This window comes from Onychomys torridus, chromosome 2 (assembly GCF_903995425.1).
Source record: "Onychomys torridus chromosome 2, mOncTor1.1, whole genome shotgun sequence".
Taxonomy (NCBI): Eukaryota; Metazoa; Chordata; class Mammalia; order Rodentia; family Cricetidae; genus Onychomys; species Onychomys torridus.
The window spans coordinates 117,381,103-117,402,887 of NC_050444.1; the positions used below are offsets into that span (position 1 = coordinate 117,381,103).

Here is a 21,785-nt window from a genome sequence, read left to right on the forward strand (position 1 = left end):
TAGCATTATCCAAGAACAGCCTTGTTGACCCTGAGTTTTGTGAACTTTTTTTTTCTTTTAAAAATATTCTAATAGTCTAGTGACATTGGAATTAAATAGAAAATTCTTAAATTTGTATTACAAAGTTGACATCTGAAAAAAACACATACCTATGTCTTCTTATCATGCTTTCCTAATTTTCACTGGATGTCGACCATCGATGCTGCATAATGTCTTAAGTATGTGTTGTGAGATGGGAAGAGGGGACTTGAATTTAAGAGACCATAGTCTGATATTTGCCTTTATAAAAGGCAGTAAGTCACATAGAGTGTTTCAAAAATGCATCATGTTAAATTCTATGAATTTTTCTTGAGACACTCCCTTTCTAAAAGAAATGGCTTAGTACCTTGTACCTTGTTAGTAAGGAAGGGATAGAGTGACTTTCATGAATGTGCTTTAAAATATTTTTTCTGCCTTTGCAGATTAAAGAGAGCATTGATTCACTCTCATTTCTTCAGTTTTTGACTAGGTAAAACTAACACACTCAAAATGGAACCTACCATTGATGGTCCAGTAGTTACCCAGCTTTGAGATGTTTCTGGAATTTTTCATTTATTTCTCAATACCCCAGGAACCTGAAGCATCCCTTGCATCTTTTCTTCTAGCTCTGGACCCATCACCTCAATTTAGCCCACTAACATACACCCTCACACACACAACTCTCTCTCTCGCTCTGTGCTTCATTACATTAGAAACAGTAAAGTTATCATATAGTGAACACATAACATGTTAGTTACTGTGAGAGAAAATTTATCTTATTTATGGGATGAGCCTTATAGGAAATTGGAGGGAAGGAGGGGAGTGACATTGAGGTTAGCTTATGTGCCCTGGGAAGCAAGGGTTTGAGCCACAACAGTCTTTGGCCCTACTATTCACAATGACAACTCAATTATTGCAAGTTGGCCTGACTTCTGTGTGTTGTTGGCGAGTTACTCAGCTGCAGCCCAGATCAGACAGATTCATTCAGCTTCTCTGGACATTGCTTTCAAGCCTTCCAAATTTTGATTCTAGATAGTCCATCACTTTGCCTGAATCCACATTTTTACCCTTTCTTTTGTTTATGAGTGGTAAAAATTAGCTACAACAAAAGCATACAAAAGATGCTTTCAAGGGTGATGGGATGCTCTATTGTGTAGATGTAATCTTGAATAAGAAACACAGAGCCAAATACAGAGTTTATAACCAAGAGGTCAGAGCAATAGCTGAGAGCTGAAAACCTTACTCTTCACTGCTGTTTCTGTCTTTCCTCTCCGCAAGAGACCTACTTCTGTGTGTCCTGTCTTTTATATAGACCTTCTGTTCTGTTTTCTCATTGGTTGTAAACCCAGCCACATGACCTCCTCGTCACTGCCTGTCTGTACAGACCTCCAGGTCTTCTATGGTTGGTATTGAGATTAAAGGCATGTGTCTCCATGCTGGCTGTGCCCTTGAACACACAGAGATCTTCCTAGCTCTGCCTCCCAAGTGCTGGGATTAAAGGCGTGCACCACCACTGCCCAGCTTCTGCTATTGCTTGCTCTGACCCCAAGGCAACTTTATTAATATACAAATAAAATCACATTTTACAGATATAGTATCACCACACTGCTGTTAAGGATCATTTGGTGCCTCTGAACCTACACAGTGCCTGGCAGCAAAAGTCAGATGCCTTCCATGGTGAGAATTTGATAACATGCAACTAATTAATCACCCCCCCCACACACACACACACATACACAGCAACTGAAAATTACTTACAGCATTTTATTCTGGGCTTGTTTGTTTATTTATTGATTGATTGGTTGGTTGGTTCAAGATAGGGTTTCTCTATGTATCCCTGGCTGTCCTGGAATGCACTCTGTGGACCAGGCTGGCCTCAATCTCAGAGACCCACCTACCCTACCTCCCGAGTGCTGGGATGAAAGGTGTGCACCACTGTGCCCAGTTTACGTTGTGTTTTAATGTTAAGAACACCGATACTTGCTTCAGTGCTGATTCCCTGGGCATGAGCATGTAGCATTACCTGGGGCCACTTACCTTTCTCCATCTCGGCCCTTCCTGGAGGGTGAAGAGTAGCAATGTAAGTTGGTTTGAGAATCAAAACCATTGTCAAGATCTTAGAAATCCTTGTATATTCATGGTGGTGGTGAGGGGGGTTAGAGAAAGACAGACTCAAAAATAGTAAAGCTGTAAAGTGTGATAAACCTTTATTTACCTGCTCAGGGAGAATATGCTACAGAAGTTATTTTTGAGGTTTTTTATTCTGGTTTTGCCATTATTGATGAGTTATTCTGGAGTGGTTAATTGAAAACAACTTCTCTCTCTCTCTCTCTCTCTCTCTCTCTCTCTCTCTCTCTCTCTCCTTCTCTGTGTGGGTGGGGGGGGGATTAAAATGAAAACTTACTTTCTTAAGCCTCAATCTTACCAGCAGTAATGTTGTTTTTTTTTAAATCAGAGGAAACTTTATTGCCATATACTAAATTTAGCCCATCCTGTAATGCAACATGTCCGTTTGTTGCTTGGAATGCATCTGAGCTGGCCCCATTCCTTAAGTTTGGAATTGAAGCCTCTGTGATTGTCATGAAAAGCATCCTCTTCTGCTTGCCTGCCAAAGCCCTCCATGGAAGCACAGCCAGAGGTCAGTAGATCAGCCAGCTACAGGGAACCATCTCCGCTGTGGTTGGATGCAGTCTGTTTCCCCTCTGCTAACCTTAAAATGCACTCCATTTACCTTCAGAGTGCTTATGGGTTCTTCCAGGATCCTCAGTTATTATTTCAACTTGAAGATATGTAGAAGGGTGGTATCAAGGCCAAGACTGAACTTGCTTGAAATCTCTAAACTCTTGACAATAGCAGATAACTCTGTGCTGTCCCTTTGGTGTGTGTGTGTGTGTGTGTGTGTGTGTGTGTGTGTGTGTGTGTGTGTGTGTGTGTGTGAGAGAGAGAGAGAGAGAGAGAGAGAGAGAGAGAGGGAGAGAGAGAGAAAGGAATTGAACTCTGACAAAATTGTATCTACAAAGATGTGTGTAGAGCATCCTCAGCTCATTAATGTGCTCAGTACTGCCTCTTGTCTCTCTGTCATCCAAACCCAGACAAGGGCTTGCCATACCTGCCCAGACTGGGGATTCTATTCTCTACAGGGCCTGTTTTGGCAAGTGTTACTGGCCACATTCTCTGGCTAGAACACCTCCCATCTGTTTATCATCAGGTGAATGCTACCTCAGTGTCCGAGATTTCTTTCTGTGTCTTTTAGAATTTCCGAGATTTTTAAAGGAGGAAGTTTAGATTTGTAAACAAATAACTGCAGCATGTTTTAAGTGTTAGAGTAAAAGACAAAAGGAAGTTCTCAAGGCTTGCTCCAGCTGCTGGAGAGACCCAAGGACCTTGAACCCAGAGTTTATGGCTTTAACTTTTGGAAGCCTAGTGCTGTATGAGGAGCGTCTTCTCCCTGCCGATACCGGACGTGAGACAACGGAGGTTTGTCACGCATTTGCCCGTTATTAGTCTTCTCATTTTGGTGTGTGTGTCGGGGGGGGGGCAGTTCGAGACAGTGTTTCTGTGTGTACACATGGCTGTCCGGGAACTCACTTTGTAGACCAGGCTGGACTTGAGCTCATTGAGATCCACTTGCCTCTGCCTCCCAAGGGCTGAGATTAAGGTGTGCACTGCCCCCCCCCCCCCAGCTGTCTTCTCATTTCCTTTTTCCCTCCCTTATTTCATCTTTAAACTTGAACTTGGAGATGCAAGTGGAGAGTGGTTTCTGTGGTGACTGAAGATTTAGAAAATGGCTCTCCTCACGTAGACGACACTTCCAGGGATTCACAATACAAACGTCGATTTGAAAAGTTCTCTGGTATAGGACTTCCCAAAGCAGTAGGCCACCAGGGTGCCTTGGTGACTCTTGCATAAGCTGGCCTTCCCTGGACTGGTAGCCCAATTTGAACTAATTGTGGAGCAGGGAGGGCAAGGAGTTAGCATTTTTATATAGCAAGCCAACCCAAGATTCCTTGCGTGTTAGAGTATGAAGGACAGTTAATGGCAGAAACCAACGTGAATGCAGTATGTGGTGCATATCAAGTACTGTGTGTTCCCTGCTGCATTCTTCCCTGATGACTAAGCCTCACAGCGAAAACAAAGTAGATACTGAAATAATTCCATAAAGTCAGCCACTTAAAGTGGGCTCAATAGTTTGCACAAATATTTCCAGGTTTGTGCAAATGATCTAATTATTTTAGGACTTCAACGCCATAAAAAGAAATGTTGGTCCCCTTAGCAGTCACTTCCCAAAGAAAGTGTCTGGCAGTTAGTTCAGTAACAGCTATATGAATTGCTTGTCTCTCACTAGGTGGTTCTCAGACTCGAGCACAAAACAAATCTTGGGTTTGGTTGTATAAAATGCTGACCTATGGCTTCCGTCTCCATAGACATCAGTCCAGTGTGGTCTACAGGTCTAGAGGAGACCTTCTTATACAAGAATCATCAAAGTGGTCCTAAAAGAAGTGTCTGCTAAACACCAAAGAACCCTATGTAAGACAAATTGCTAAACAGTCTTATTAATAAAAACCCAGAGCCAGATATTGGGGTCAAAACTGAGAGGTCAGGGAAGCAGAAAGAAGCCAGCCATGTTCTTACCTCTAAAAATCCTCAGCCGAGGAGAGACCTACTTCCTATATACCCATGCCTATATGCCTTTCTGTCCCTGCCCTCTTCCTCTCTACGCCCAGCTACATCACTTCCTGTCTGTCTGTACAGACCACCAGACCTCCACAGTTAGTGCTGGGATTAAAGGCTTGTGCCTCTATGCCTGCCTCTGTTCCCAGTGTGGCCTTGAACTCACAGATCAGGATGATTCTCTGCCTCCTGAATGCTAGGATTAAAGGCATGTGCTACATTACCTGACCTCTATGTTTGTTATAGTGGCTGGCTTTTTCCTTTGATCCTCAGATAAGCTTTATTGGGATGCACAAAATATCACCACAGTCCTATACCAGGAAGCCTTTTCTATTGGAAAGGGAAGCAGAGGTGCTGGGCATTTAAGCATGTGTCTTCAATGCACAGTAAGAGCATACCCGGACCCAAAGTCTCACGACCTCGCTTCCAGAACCCATGCTTAGTCTACCATACCATCTCCTTTCCAAGAACTCGTGCCAAATTCAATATTTACTTGGTGGGGAGAATAATTTGATGTTCTGGTTTCTTCTTGTTCAGGAGTTTTAGATAATTTCCTTTCCTGTTCCAACTGGCATTGTGGAGTAAATAAATATGGTTTCGTTTTGAATTTGGTACGCAGTACAGCCAGGTTTTTCTAATTACATGAGAAATTAGCATGGTATAAAATTGAGTACTGGCATACCGAAAGCTAGGGGAAAGACTGGGTTCTGTCCAGTTGGTGACTTCACATAGCTTCACATACGTTCACATGTCTTCCTTCTGTGTCAAATGAGTCTGCCATACCACAGCTTGTGTTTATTCATTAAACATTTGTTCAATGTGTATTAGTGATTTCCCAAATGCTGATTATTCAAAGAGATTAGCAGCAATCTTAATATCACCATGCTCAGGTGGACCCTCCCTGATCTAGGCAATGGATCCCTTAATGCCGGCCACGCACCTAGAAGGCTGCTCTGACTAAACTGCCCCACTTCTGTGGGTTTGGGGGTCTGCTACTTAAGTTTGCACAGGGTTTAAATAATTTCCTCTTAAATAGCTGCAGTCTGGATTATTCCAAAGCCCAGATCTCGGTTCCCATATTAGACAGCCTGTGTGGGTGAGTAGGAATTGGTTTTACCCTCTTTTTAGGGTCACTGCTGATGCTCCTTAAGAAATAATGTGCAATAAAATGTGAAAGTAAAGATCTCGTGGATGTCACACCAGGTGGAGTTAAGGTTTAACTCTGCTTGGGTGGACCTGGGAAGTCATCTCAGATAGCTCAGATACGTCCTGCCAAGGCTCCTGCTTATGAAGTAGCTGGTTGGGAGTGGGGTGGGGTGGGGCTAGGAGTGGGAAGGGGAAGAGTCTCTTCTCTCACTGTCACCATTTTGATTGGCATGTGCAGGTGGACCACTCATCCCTCTCAGTATTGGTGAAATTCTTAAGGCCACTCCACGTAGTTAAAAGGGAGGTTTATTTTGTGGGGTAACTCACAAATGAAGGGATAGGTAAGTTGTAGGGTCTGGCAAAGGTATGGCGCAGTCCGGCGGTGTTCTCTGGAGAACTCTGCTCTGTCTACCTCCAGCGTCCAGGGTCCCAGAACCAAGGGATCCTACACATTTGGATCCTGGGTCTTCAGCGTCCTCTCTCGGCCCCGCCTTGTGGGCGTGACCATTAACAAAGCCTCAATGGGGGTTGGAACTTCCAGGCCAAGGCTGGAATGGCTACCCACTACTCAGGGCAGGAGCCTTGTTCATCGAGAGTACTAGCCTGGGAGAGATCAACACCTCTGGAGCGATGACCCAAAGGCTATGTCCTTTCCTGACCTCTTGGTGGGAGTGTCTAAAGCTCTGGGTTAGGCTAAACCAGAGCCTGGATTGCTTTCTAGTCAGTAGCTCTCCTCTGGGTACTTAACAGTCAAAGTGTAGGTATCATTGCACCGGGGAGGGCCCCAGATTCTACGCAGGTTTCTGCATGAAGAAATAAGGCAGTTTGCTGAGACTGGGATTCAGCCTTCTAAAGACCTTTGGAGCTAGCTGCTCGTGTCACAGCCGTTTATGGCTTTCAAAGCCGTTTACTGAAAATGTGTTTTTCTTAAGTGCCTTGTCTCTTTGGAATGATAATTTGGGAAAGTTCCTAATGTTGGAATTAGAGCCTGGGTAATCTCAAATGACTTTTATTTCCGAGAATTTTTTTTGGGGGGGGGGTGTTGGGAGGGCTGGCCTTGAACTCACAGAGATCTGCCTGCCTCTGCCTCTCGAGTTTTAAGGACTTTTAAAAAGTTACTATTTAGGGTTGGGGATTTAGCTCAGTGGTAGAGCGCTTGCCTAGCAAGAGCAAGGCCCTGGGTTCGATCCTCAGCTTAAAAAAAAAGAAGAAGCTGTAAAAAAAAAGTTACTATTTATTGAGCTCTTACTATATGTGAGAGATAAATCCATCAATCTCTGTAGGTAAGAGTATCCTCACCTCTACTTTATGAACATGGAACTAGGCAGATCTGAATGGTCTGTAACCACGGCCTTCTAGGGGGCCACCGCAGAATCCCACCACCCACTATCCACCTCTGTTTTGAACCCTACCGTCTGGAAGAAATGTTCTAGTCATAATTTATTTATTCATAAAAATTATATCATGAATCTGAGCTCAGAAAGCCATCATTCAGCCAAGATGTTAGTTAATAATTATTGCTGACCATTGTAGCACAGAGCTTGGACAGGCAAGAGCAGTTACTGTGGCATTTGTTATGTGTGACATGCGTACCCTGGCTGTGGGCACCTGAAGAACAAATCCTGGTGGGGAGGTGAGCTTAGGAGGGCATGTAGGTCGTCATATGGGCATCACATTCATTCTATAATGGTAGCTGCTTTGACTCACACCTTCGAATTTCACTTTAAACTCAACGTGTTTGAGAATTAGTCTCCCTTTAAATCTTCATCTTAAAACGTTCGCTGCCTTCATACCTGGCCACTCCCCTGGCAATGAAGTGCAGAGATATATTTATGATTTTTTAAAAATCAATTAAAGCCAGGTGTGTTGGGACATGCCTATAGTTCCAACACTTGGGAGGCAGAGGCTGGAGATTTTGGAGTTCAAGGCTAGTCTTGAGTTTCATGGTGAGAGCCTGTCTCAAAAAATGAAGGTCTAGGCTAGAGAGATTGCTCAGTGATTAAAGAGCACTGGCTGCTCTTTCAGAGGACCCAGGATTGATACCCAGTACCCACATGGCAGCTCACTACCGTCTATAACTCCAGTCCCAGGGGATCTGCGACCCTCTTCTCACCTCCTTAGGCACCAGGCACATATGTGGTGCACATACTTATATGCAGGCAAAACACACACACACACACACACACACACACACACACACACACACACACACCACACACGGGGGGGGGGGGGGGAGAGGATAAATCTTTTTAAAAATTAAAAAATGAAGGATGGGAGATGTTGCTCAATGGTTAGAGCACTTGCCTAACATGCTCACATTCCTGGGTTTAATCCCCAGCACAGGAAGTAGGGTGGTAGTGGTGCAGGATTCATAAGCAAGTTGCATTTCCTGAAAGATTTTCATAACAGGAAGACTGGACTCACAAGTCTCAGTTGGAATTTCAATAAAATTCCAGTGTAGATGTTGCGTGGACATTTTAGACTCCTAGTATTTTGTAGATTCTAACTTGGCTTCTCGTTTTAATGAATTTCTTGAGATAGTCTCGCTGAGTAGTCCAGATGGCCTTGAACTCCATCTTCCTGCTTCAGCCCTCCAGGGGCTGGGATTGCAGATATGTACCACTACTCCCTGAAACTCAACCGAGGGAGGTGGAGTAACTGTCCTGACCGTAGGGCTAGTGTGGACAGAGCTGTGCGTCGTCGCTGATCTTTGGTTTTGCATGAAGATTATGTTGGAAGAGCATCCATTTAGCCTTCTCCTGAGACAAGGTCTCACCTCTAGCCTAGGCTTGCCTCGAACCATTTTCCTGCTGCCTCATTTTTCTTAGTGTTGGGAACTGCTTCCTGTACCACCGCAGCGAGCCTAAAGCATCTATTTACATAACGTATGTACCAGAATCGCATGTGTAAGAATTTTCTTTTGGGATACTATATTACTGAACAGTGGAAAAATACATAAAGAGCACAGTATTCAGGGTTGGAAAGACGGCTCAGCAGATAAAGGTACTTCTTATCATGTCTAAAGACCTGAGTTTAATTCCCAGGGCCCACATGGTGAGAGACCAAATGAAACCAACCCCAGTGAGTTGTCCAACTGTGACTTCCACATATGTGCACGCACACACAGAAATAAATAAATAAATGACTTTTTTAATTGGAAGAAAGCTCATATTCATGTCAGAGTGCAATACTGCAACTTTGTTTAAATTTCAACAGTTGTTTTCTGTTACTTGAAACATTTTTTTTTTAAAACCACTGTTGCTCAGTCTCTTTCCATAATGTAACCTCTTGCAAGTACTGTAGGGATAGGGAAATTAATAAGGCAGGTCCCTTAGAGGGCTGTATAATCTTACAGAAGAGATGAGGCACTTGGGAAGCTACAGATCCAGGTTCTTAAGCTCACTAGCAGATGATTCAGATCACTTGATTCCTGGAGTTGTCGCAGCCCCTGGGGATGCTAACCCTGGGGATGCTAACCCTGGGGATGCTAACCCTGGGGATGCTAACCCTGGGGATGCTAACCCTGGGGATGCTAACCCTGGGGATGCTAACCCTGGGGATGCTAACCCTGGGGATGCTAACCCTGGGGATGCTAACCCTGGGGATGCTAACCCTGGGGATGCTAACCCTGGGGTTTCTAAATGGACCATATGTATTTTGTTTTTACTACAAGTTGTGTGATCAGCTTTAGGAAGTGGGTCTCTGGCTCGAAGCATGTGGACTGTAAGGGTTCTTAAAACACCCATTTCCACCCCCCCCCCACCCGCAGTTAAGAACCTTTTTACAACCCTTAATTCTTGTCAAATACACATTGGTTGGACTACCCACTGAAAAACCTCACTAAGGCCGATTCATTTGCATAATTTCCAGCTCTCCTTCCTGCCTTGCAGACCTTCCGGTCTGTCTTTTCTGTTCCATTTAATTTGGTTTCACTTCCAATCCAACCTGTGAAATGAGACTTGTTGTTACTGTATATGTCTCTGGTCATAATCGCTGGCTCTGGGGCCTCTTTCTAGAACATAAGCCTTCCTAGGGCAGAAGCACTGTCCTGATCTCTGAATACAGGCCCACGATTATCGAGTCCTTTAGAAGAGTTTTCTTGAGGCCAAGAGGCCTGAAATGTAGATTGAACACAGGGGATGTTCTGGCATCCCTAGGGTCAGAGACAGCTCCCAGCCTAAAAGGGGGGCTTAGTAAACATTTTCTTTGGTAATTCCTTCTATGTGACAGACCTTCTCAGCAAATGTTCAGAAATGATTTTTTTCTTAAGCTCCTTTTCCTTTTCCCTATTTAAATACCATACCCAAGTCAAGCCACCACGTGGTTTTCTTCAGTGATCTTCCCACTGTGAACTCCAGCAGCCCACAGAGCCTGTGACAAGCAGCCCAAGCCACCATCTGTGGCATTGCCCTCCTCGACTTTAAATTAAATTCCCCTCACAGTGAGTGTATGAGCTCCTTGACAGCACAGGGGCCCCACCCTCACCCCACCCAATGGCTTCTGACTCTTCCAAAAGGATTTGGTTGGCTAGGATTTGGTTATAAGTCTGGATGGCTAAGTCCGGAAGGCCAAGTGCTTCCCATTATCCTTAATGGAAACCTATGCATTTATGTTTTTGTTTTGTTTTGTTTTGTTTTTTGCATTCAGAATACTCAATATGAAAGGTTTATGAAATATTAAAATGCTACCCTCAAGAAAAAACATGTGGTTATTAAATACCCACCCCTTTCAAGGTGAAGCAAAATGGAGCTGTAGGGGTTATGGCTGGAGAAACTGGGTGAGGGGAGGGGAAGCAGGGGCATGGAAATTTGGCTCCTTTGTAGAGCATTTGGGCAACTCCATTTCCCATGTGCGGCTGCCATGCACACTGTCATGAAGATTACTTACAGCAAGTTACACCGACCACAAGCTGAATCTTTCCAACACATGGACTTGATTTGCTTCCCTTTATTCCCTGTGAAAGCCAAAACAACAACAAAAACCCAGCAACCCCTCCGGAACCTTTATTGCACTTTAAGGAAGTGTTTCCAGCTAGTCTGTTCCCTTTGTTCTCTGGGTAGTTCACCCAGGAGCTCTCTCAGTTTTGAATGCTCCAATAGGAAATCAAGAGATCACAACTAGAAATTTTGCTGGCTGAGATTGCTTTATAGTGTCACTGCTAAATCAGAGTGCCTGCTGTTTTCTTTTCTCCTGTAATTCCTTTTGAGGGATAGAGTGGCCCCAAACAGACAGCCCTTTGTGAGGGTGACACTTATCACCAACTTGTGAATCAACCACATAACTTACTCTTCAGAGTTCATGTTGGTTTGAAGGGTTTGAAAGTGAAAGACCAAGGAATTCATGGTGGTCCACCATGATGGTGGTGGTGGTGTGTGTTAGAAGCTTAAAGGTACTGGAAGAAAAAGAAATTGAGGTTCAAGGACTGTGTTGATTGACTAACTAGAGTTTTTACAGATTTTTGAGACAATATGGGATTTTTTTAGATCTTAAAGATAAAAAGATATCTTGTTTTTGCTAGCTGGTTGAACAAACAACCAAAATACAGTAAGCATCTGTGTGATTTAATAAGATAGATTAATGAGGACACGACTCATTTATGCTTACCATGTGTACTCTAGTGTGGCCAGGAGTCATGGCCTAAACTAATTTTTAGAGAATTACAACAAGCTTTGGAGTTGGACACTCAAGAACTCTGGAAGGAAATGAAGGAGAATATAAACAACACGGGTTTTCCCTGGGCAGTCAAACAGATTTCTTTCTTTCTCTTTTAAGTATTTTCAAATTTTCTATAGGAAACATATTACTTTAATTGTAAGTCGGCCACAGAAATAATACAGAAGGGAGCACTCTCCATCACCTCCCCATTCTACCGAGGGTATGTGGGCTTGAGTGGGTGGAGAGCTCCCAAGGAGGTCTTTGCTTTACAGCTCTCATGGGCTAACTGCCAGTCAGAGAATGTGCTAATGCTTTGAGAAGATTAAGTATAGTAGGACAGATGGATGGTAGTAGAAAGGTTAACATGATGGTGAGCACAATACTTGGAGTGCTCCCCAAGTTCATTTTCATCTGGAGCCAGAAGAGTTCATTCATGTGAGGTGCCAGCCCCTGGCAGACTGTAAGCATCACTCAAGCATTAGCCACGATCATTGTTTATAGTAGCTTTGAAAGCAAACAGATCTGTCTGTATCTGGGGTGTAGCTGATTTGTGCAGGGGTGGGAGTGGTGTCCCTCATTACTTTTGTTTTAAATTCTGCAGTCTAAGTCTCTTCCTCCAACAGTGTTCAGTAACTAGGCCTTCCCCTTTGTTTATGAAACTAGAGCAGCTTTGTCTGTCTCCTGCCAGCACTGTGGTGTTTAGGATCTAGTTTTTATGGCAAGGGTCAGGTGTGAGCCCGTGTTTCGTCCTCTCCCACACACACTCTTAACTGCGATGATCTAGTGTTGGTGAATTTTTTTGTAGGTTCTGGTTGAATCTCTGAATGCATACCCTGCTTTGAGATTGGCTTGTCTTTGGGGGGAAAAACGTGTATTTTTCTTTACTACAAAGGAAATACGAGATGGGAGGGAGGAGGAAAGAACATACGTGAAAATCCACCAGTCACAGGCGAGCCCTGCTCTAGTTTCCTTGGTGCCTCAGTTTCCCACAAGTCCTCTCTTTTGCACGGACTTTGGAATAAGTCTTGCTTTGCAGCCAGATTTGACCACACGTTTCCTAATGGTCAATGTGAGGCAAGTTAAAGCTCAGAACCTTAGGGTCTTCATCTATGAAACGAGGAAACAGTACAGGAGAAGCTGGGGCCCTTGAATGGCAGAGGATTTCTCTATCACCTCAGTGAGCATAATTTAGGGGGCAAAGCAGCTATCAGAGCCACCCAAAGACAACGGCTTCCCAGTCCTTTATATTCCAAACTCCTAGAATGAATTTCATGCATAATAGAAGGGTACCTTTAGAATAGGGTTTGTTTTGTTTTGTTTTTAAAGATTTATTTAGTATACAGAAGAGAGCACCAGATCTCATTACAGATGGTTGTGAGCCACCATGTGGTTGCTGGGAATTGAACTCAGGACCTCTGGAAGAGCAGTCAATGCTCTTAACCTCTGAGCCATCTCTCCAGCCCTAGAGTAGGGTTTTATTGTGACCATTATAGGTAAGCACTTAACAGACAAGAAGCAGGAGAGTTCCTGTAGAGAATGGGTCCCAAGAGATTGCTAGCCGAGGGGTTTTTGATGAGTCTTTTGGCAGAAACTGGGGTGAGACACGGAGCGATGAATTCATCAGCCCTGTCAATCCACCCACCGGATGTCCAAGTGCCTCTCAGATTTGATCATGTCCTTGAGTAGAGCTTCCAGCCAATGGTGTCATGAAAGGGGAATAAAGGTAGCAAGAAGGCAGAGCAGGAACCAGAGCCCCTTCTGGCATACTTGGCTTCCAGCCGGGACAGCACCAAGGAATTTCTGGCTTCTGGCAAGGACAAGAGTCAGAACTGGAGGTCCTGACCAGTTTCTGTTTCCTGTGGGTGTGGTAAACGCTGGAAATACTTTGAAAAATACCTGACTGCACTCTGGTCCCTTGTCATATGGATTATATCATTGTCTGTAGCACACCTACACACACAGCATGATACTATTGTTTTAAATGCTATTTTTTCTTTTTCTTTTTTCTTTATTATTATGTGTTTTAAAGTTTATACATCAGCCATGGGTTCCCCTGTTCTCCCCCCTCCCGCCCCCACCCCCACACTCCCCCCAGCACCTCCCCTCCATTCCCATGTCCTCCAGGATCAAGGCACCCCTGGGGATTCATTTAAACCTGTTAAATGCTATTTTAAAAACACAGTAACACAAGTTATTATAAACAAGCTTTTGGCAGCTGTTTCGGAGGATTTGTCCCCTTTTCTTTTGGATGTTTTGTTTACTTTAAAGTTTTGGGGGGTAGCCTTCCCAATACTCTCCGCAAACTTTTTCAAGTCATGTGTCCATAATGAGTAAGTTCAGGGATTAAAGAAACGACTGTTTTGCACTAATCGTCTTGTGACCTTAGAGCTCAAAATGATCAGCCTCCTCTGAGAAAGGCCTTTCTCCTGGGCCATCCAGGTGTGTAGCAGTATGATATTAAACAGTCTGGCCCAAATCAGACACTGGCTGATCCAGGCTGAGGGGGACCCGAATCTGGTAAAAGATTATTTATGAGGTATGCATACGCTTCATTTCCCCAGAACACTTTAGTTACCATTGATTTGTTTTCCAATGCTTTTGGAATTTTCTTTAAATGGTACTTGTGTGTCGTCAGTGGTCCCCGCTGGCCCACTTGCTCAGATAACAATGTTCATCTTTATTTTCCTCCCCTTTGTCCGCAACCTCTAGAACCATAGCAGCAGATCAGAGCCGGATGGAGCTGTTAGTGAACTGTCAGCCATATGGACTGGCCACAGAGACCCATAAAACAGCATGAGGTTAAGGTTTGGAGTAAAAACACAGTCCTTAATTTCTTAGCAAAGAGCAGGGAAGGAGACCCACAGCCTCTCATTAGGCTGGTTGGGGTATTTATTTCTTCACTGTGGTATTGTGCTGTAGGTTTCATTTAAATGTCTTGTTAAAATTTGGCAAGGCAGGTAGTGGAGCAAAGGTGGGGCCCGCTGTCTGGACTGACCATCTTATTAAACACCCTTGTAATCGTTCCTGTGCCAACAAACCAGTTCTCTTGCCATCTGTTAAGCTTAATTAAATAGAGGGGTTGGGGGAGCCTGGGAGTTAAGAGTGGGCTTCAGTAGACTCCGAGCAGAGCCAGGGAAGGACAAGGCAGTAGCTAGCTGCAGCCCTTGAGGCACTGGAGGAAGAAGAGAGGGAGAGAAGATGAGAAGGAGGATATTTGCTTTCCCCACTTCTTTCAGACAATTTGTAGGAGGAACTACACCCAGTTGTTACTCTGCATCTCTCTGTTTTTTTTAACCTTGCCTAAAACATCGTTTAAGGGGGAAAGAATGACTCAGGCAATGCTGTGCAAAAGGCGGATTATATTAAATTGTGCGATGTTTCAAATATCTGGGTCCAGTGAAAGATACCCTTTTTATTGAAAAAAAAAAAGTTTACACAGTACTAGTGGGTAAGAATCTGAAGCCTTAGGAATCATTTTAAAAGGAGAATTGAGAATTATTAGATGCTTAAAACGTGTACGTGTGATTCAAATAGAGCATCAGGGTGTGCTCAGAAGCCTTGCTCAGTGACTTGTGAGGTGTCTCTATTTGGGACAGTCCAGGACCATCCACATCAGGGATGAACTTAAGTTTTTCTGTTATGTAATTATAATAGTCCAGTAAACACAACCTCCTTTTATAAATGCAGTTTTGAATGCACATGAGAGCATTTGGGCCGAGCGTATTTTTTTTTTAACAGTTTCTTTTTTTCTTTTCTTTTTTTTTTTTAAGATTTATTTATTTATTATGTACACAGTGTTCTGTCTGCATGTATGCTTGTGGGCCAGAAGAGGGCACTAGATTTCATTACAGATGGTTGTGAGCCACCATGTGGTTGCTGGGAATTGAACTCAAGACCTCTGGAAGAGTAGCCAGTGCTCTTAACCTCTGTGCCATCTCTCCAGCCCGGGCTGAGTGTATTTCAAAGAGGCTGCCTGGAATGTACACTGAGCAAAAATTCAGTGCATCATACTGAAAAAAAAAAAAAAGTGCACAGCTTTAAGAGCTGAACTGATCGTGTAGTTAGTAAAACTTGTGACTCACAAGCATGAGAACCTGAGTTACGTCCTCAGCACCCATGTGAGAAGCCAGGAAGGCTGGTACTAGCTTGTAGCTTCAGTGTTAGGGAGTTGGGGGCCAAAGACAGGAGATCCCTGGGACTTGCTAGCCAGCCAGCCTCGTTTAATTGGTGAGCTCCAGTCCCATGAAACCCTGTCTCAAAAGGAGATGGATGATGCTCCTGGGGATAGCATCTGAGATTGTCCTCTGGTCTCCACTCACATGTCTACATGTGTACCCTTGCATACACATGAACACTAGTTCACATACAAATGGATTTAAAAGAGCACAGCTTGATAAAGCTTCATAAAACCCAATAACCAGCACTCAGATTGAAAACCAGAGCATGGAACAGTTAAGACTGGTTCCAAAGGCGTTTGCCTGATGACCTAGGACCCACATGATGGAAGGAGAGCATGAACACCCCTCCCCCCAAGTTATTCTCTGACCTCCACACATGCTTCATGGCCTGTGTCCCCCTACCCCCCCTTTCTCCTCTCTTTCTCTCTCCTCTCTGTCTCTCTCTGTCTCTGTCTCTCTCTCTCTCTCTCTCTCTCTCTCTCTCTCTCTCTCACACACACACACACACACACACACAAACCAACTAACTAAATGTAACACTAAAATGAAAACCAGAACATTTCAGCATTCCAGAAGTCCCTGCCGTCTCCTGTGATGATGTGGTGATGTACCGTGGTGATGTGGTGATGTACTGTGGTGATATGCTCTGGTAATGTCCTGTGGTGATGTAGTGATGTGTCATGGTGATATGCTGTGGTAATGTCTGGTGGTGGTGTAGTGATGTGTCGTGGTGATATGCTATGGTAATGTCTGGTGGTGGTAAGCTTTGCTGCTGCCATGTGCTCATTCTCATTGAGTTTTTCAGGGTGCACACTGAGTGTGGATCAATTCAGTCCCTGTGTGGATCAGCATGTGGGTTGGTTTTGGGTTTGAGCTGTTAGGAGTAGCAGCTATGCACAATCCTCATAACTTGCCCTGGTGAGCGTGAGTACACCCCCATGTTTCTGTCAAGTGGATGTCAAGGATGGGAGCTGCTGGGTCACAGGATAAGCATATGATTGGATTTAGAACACAGAGCCAGCTTTCCAAAATATATATTAATGCAGATCCCATGAGCAAAAGAATAAGACATTTTATTGTTTTAATTATAGAAATAAACTTAATAACAAGGATTTAGTGACATATTTTTATTTAAAAATAACTTTAAGTCTCCATACCTATTAAAGAATAGTTTTGCTTTTAGTATTTGAGAACTTTCCAGAACAGGAAAGAGTAATGAGAGATATCAGGTGGTGTCTTTGGGCTTCACTTCTGGGGCTTTGCAATTGGAGGAGAATTTTTGCTCTCTTGGGTGGTGTTCAAATTAAGAGTTTATGAGTCAGGCATTGTGGTGCATGGGGGAGGCAGAGGCCAGTGGATCTCTGAGTTCAAGGCAAGCCTGGTCTACAGCGCGAGTTCCAGGATAACCAGAACTACACAGGGAAACCCTGTCTTGAAAAACAAACAAACAAAAAGAGTTCAAATTCAGGAATTCCTTTGGTTCTCCAGGAAGTTAAGTTAAGGGAAAGTGACAATTTAGAGTACAAAGCAGAGTGGTGGCCTTACCTCCTAGTCCCCAACCACAGTTTGTTACCTCATTCAAGCACAGGATGAAGGTTCTGACCTGTTAAGAATACTCATCAGTTTTGTGTTCTCGGGAGAAACTTCCATTTTTCAAGTCCTCTAATAATCAAGAAACATTTACCTTAAGGTCACCAAAATGTCAGCCAGGTTCCATAATTTTGAATTCCTGTCTTTTATCACATGACCCAGGTATCACCACTCCTCACTCCCCAAAAGCAAGGTTGTATTTTGATTCTTCTGCAATTTCACATGCAGCACAAAGTACAAAAAATGCAACTGTCTGGGGCGTTGGTTGTTTCTAAAATTTTACATCATGTTTAAAATAAATCAGGAAAAGCTCAAATCTCAATCATTATGTGTTGTACCCCACCCCCCCATGCCCCATGCCCACATTCTACTTAGGATTCTTAGACCATCCTGAACAGCAAGGTGATAAGGTCAAGTTTGTTTGCTAGGTCAGCAAAAAGCACTGCCTGTACTTAATTTAAGATCCGGGTTCAGGCCTCAGCACTTCGGTTTTTCACCTGGGACATAGCTCCTAACTTTTGTGCTATAGCTTTCAAATCTGTAAAATGTGTTTTCAGATACCTGCTCTGCCTACACAGGCAATTATGAAGATGAAGTACAGTAATTGATGTGAAATTGTAAACTATAAAAATTCTAAGCTTTGGGGAGCTGAACAGCTCTTTTAGAGTATGGTAGAAATTACTGTGTCTCATGTGATTTTTATACACACACATAAGCCAACTTTTAAACTTTGTACCAGTTGTATAACATTGGTACCAGGGGAAGGATGCAGGACAAAGACCATTTGCTTTGGTGATAGCCCTGTCACTTTAATGCTCGGATGGCTAGAGGGTTGTACTCAATATAGAGTCCACTAATCACTATTGCACATATCTAGGACTTGTTAATTTAAAATTTTTGTCTTATCAACCTAAATTAATTAGATATAGACAGTATAGGAAAGGACTATATAAAAATATTAGCCCCATTACTGTTAAGATCTCAAATGTGACAGAGATTGAAGGAACTTTGTGCACTAGTCTTGACACGAACCCTTAGAACTACTGAGTAATGCTCGTTCTTCTTAAGAAAACAAGGGAACAGCACATTTGGCCATTGGTGATTGTTGGCTTGAGCGCAGTGGGTCTGGTTGGCTTCCTGGGAGTCTCCCACTGGAGAACCCCTGCTCTAAGAGGAAGGCAGACCTGGAATTGCTGCATCAGTTCAGTTCATTTTAATGAAAATGAACTGAGCATCTTTTTGAAAAGGAAATGATAGAAAAGTCTGGACTATAATCTGGGATTATGGTGAGGGATGATGTTGGTTCAGGCTCTGGAGAACTAGAAATTTAGGGCTGTGGGCTAATTTAGAAATGAGGCTTATAGACTTGTAATTTCCTTCCACCTGAACCCCTTACACACACACACACACACACACACACACACACACACACACACACACCTGTCCCCTTTTTCTCTCGGAAGGGGCACTTGAGATGGAATCTAGGGGTCATGCTAGGCAGATACAGTGTCATTAGGCCACATTCCCAGACCCTTAATTCCCTATCAAAAGGTGAGGTGTGTTTTAGGATTCAGAATCCTGATATCCCTTGGTTACAAAATAACACCCAGTGAATTTGGGGCAAAATTGATATGTATAAGAAATGACTGATTAATGGATTAGTAAGTTCTAGTTGAGACTACCAGTTAAGTTCCAGGCAATATATATCTTGGTAACAAGTTTGTTATGCCAAACTTAACCAGCTAACAAGTTCTAATGAGACATAGGGTGAGGAATGTCAGCTCTGGAACCACAAGGCCTGGCTTCAAATTCCAGCCTTGTCCTGAATGATTTTTGATCAACTTTAACCTTAGGAGGATTTTTTAACCCTCCTAAGCTCTTGGCTTTTCATCTTTTAAAAATATAGACACACGAGATTCCTTGAGTACGTTGGACTAGGTTTCTGTATCTATGTATTGGGATAATAATGGTGTCTGTCAAGGCTGGAGAGATGGCTCAGCAGTTAAGAGTGCTGGGATCTCACTCCTACAGAAGACATGAGTTCCTTTCCTAGCACCCATGTCCAGTGCCTCACAATCACCTGTGACTCCAAAGCCAGGGCATCAACACCTGGGCGCCATGAACACCTGCACTCAGGTCCACATGCCTTCCCACAGGCACACGTACATGCACTTAAAAAAAAAGAAAAAAATTTCGATTATACTGTCTATCACGAAGGTGCTTTTGTAAAACCAATTTAAGCTGGATTGAGAAGAGTACTGGAGAGGCTGAGGCAAGAGAATTCAAGACAGAGGTCAAGGCCAGCCTGGGCTATGTGGTGAGGTCTGGTACATACAGTGAAACCCCGTCTTAAGAAACAAACAACTGCCAAACAAACAGATCAAAATAGAAATATTACCACACAGCGCATGCTCAGATCTTTATCTCATAGTAAGCGTTCCATAAATCTTAACCAGTGTTGTTATTATGAGCCCTGCAAGAATCCATGGAAACATCCCTTGGCTGATAAGATGACTCAGTGTGTAATGCTGCTTACTGACAAGCCCAGAGACCCAAGTGTCATCCCTGGGACCTACATGGTAGAAAGAGAGTCTACACACACACACACACACACACACACACACACACACACACACACACACACACACACACGGGGTGGGGGAATGGGAGAATACATAAACAAAACAAACATAATTCAAAAGTTTTAAAAGAAAACCTTCCTCTTGTGGGGTTATTTTGATGGGGCGGCCTCTGTTGAATGAATGAGCACATGGCATGTGATGGGTGGTATCATGATGATTTATAATTATACTTTTCCAAGCTGTAATTCCTTCGCTGTCCTTCTGTGTACTTCCACCCTCTACCCTCTGCCACGCCCCAGCCATGGGCCCTTCCTTCTTTTGTGTTCTGTTTAGGTTGCACTGGGGCTTGATGAACTTGGCACATGCCTCCTCGCCACAGCCACACAGGTGTGTTGGGCTGTCTGGGATGCTTTCCCAGATGCCGACAGATGCTTGGTTGGCAGCAGGATGGAGAAGAGAAACAAAAATTTGGCTGACACCTTCAGGTCTGACCCTTCATTCATCTAGAGAGTTCCGTGGCACCTTTAAAGCTCTTAAGACAAACTGGAAGGACGCTGCCCCACCCCCGCCCGGTTACTATGTACACAGCCTGGACTTTTCATCTTCTAGTTTGTTACAGACACCAGTCGAGTCTCAGACCTACAGAGCTATTTTAACTTAAGGTGGTGTGTGTAAGAGTGAGTGTGAGATAGGCTGGGCAGGACCCAGCAGAGAATTTGTGTGCCGATGTGCCACAGCCTGGCCGGGAATCCTCTCTTGAGGCCACACGTATTTGGCAAATGTCTTTGTTCCTCTCCTGAGGGGGGTGTTTGAGGAATGAAGGTGATAGATAATATGGGGTAGGTACTGGCTGGATAGGGACATGAGAGAATGTGGAAAGAATTCTTTTCAAAGAGTTTTATTACATTAGATGTTAGGGCCTGTAAACAATTACAGCATTCAGGGAGTGCAGGATTTAAATGAGAAACACAACTTTGCCAGATTACAGCAGCCGGATAAAATGGCATGGACTCCGGAAATCTGTAATTAAATGTATTTTTGAAAATGAAAAATATAGTGTAACATCTGGTTTATTTCACTATAGTGCCTGGGTAGTGCTTAAATAAATAAGTGTGACTGACTTCGGTGGATATTTAGGTTACTCTCCATTAAAAAAAAAAAAAATCACTGTATTGTGATTAAACTTTTTCCCATTTGAATCTATTTGTGTTGTATGCAACAAATTATTCACACACATATAGAAGGTGACTCTCAGAAAAATCTAATGTCCATCTTCTTTCTTGTTGCAGCGGATCTTCAACTCCTTGGTTTACACAGAGAAAATCTCCAACGGAGAGAGTGAAGTCCAGCAGGTAAGACTAGGGGACAGGCCCATTCCCTGACCATGTCCCCTCTAGCCTACTTTTATGGAGTCTCTTGCATGATGGCGCCTCCCTGACATTTCAGGTGCTTAGACGTTGTGGGCGGTTCACAGCCATTCCTGGTGTGCCTTGGAAGCATTACCTCTTGTCATGAGTATCTTCGAACCTCCCAAATCCCAAACTGACGAAACACGTTTCATCGAATGCAGAAAAGAAGCATCTGGGCTGTGGAATCAGACTCCCCATTCTGGCATCCATATGCACCCTTTGGTCATAGCAAACAGTCCCCCCCCCCTTTTTTTTTGATTGGCAGTTTGTCAGCCTTATGCAAGAGACTCCTGATAGCTTCCTTGTGAAGTTCTGATGATGAAGTGGTCAGGCTCACGAGAACACAGTTAGCTCATCTTGGTGGAGGAAGGCTCTGGCAACGCAGCCACTACTGCACAAGCGCTTCATGATGCTTTTCTGTCCTCTTTTCTAGAATTCTACCCCCGCCCCCTTCTTTTCCCTCCTTTATCTTCTTTCAGTGCTCCGTGCAGTCAAGATACTTATAGGCCAGGTTCTGTTTGTTTCTAGCTAGCTGG

At 43.7% G+C, this 21,785-nt stretch overlaps 1 protein-coding gene across 1 annotated transcript in view; it reads left to right on the forward strand.

Moving 5' to 3' along the window:
* Cachd1 (cache domain containing 1) overlaps positions 1-21,785 on the forward strand; it is a 212,348-nt gene that overhangs the window by 48,298 nt on the left and 142,265 nt on the right. Inside the window, exon 2 of the mRNA XM_036177591.1 lies at positions 21,130-21,192. Within this exon, the coding sequence (XP_036033484.1) occupies positions 21,130-21,192 (63 nt within the window). The remainder of the gene's footprint in view (positions 1-21,129; positions 21,193-21,785) is intronic.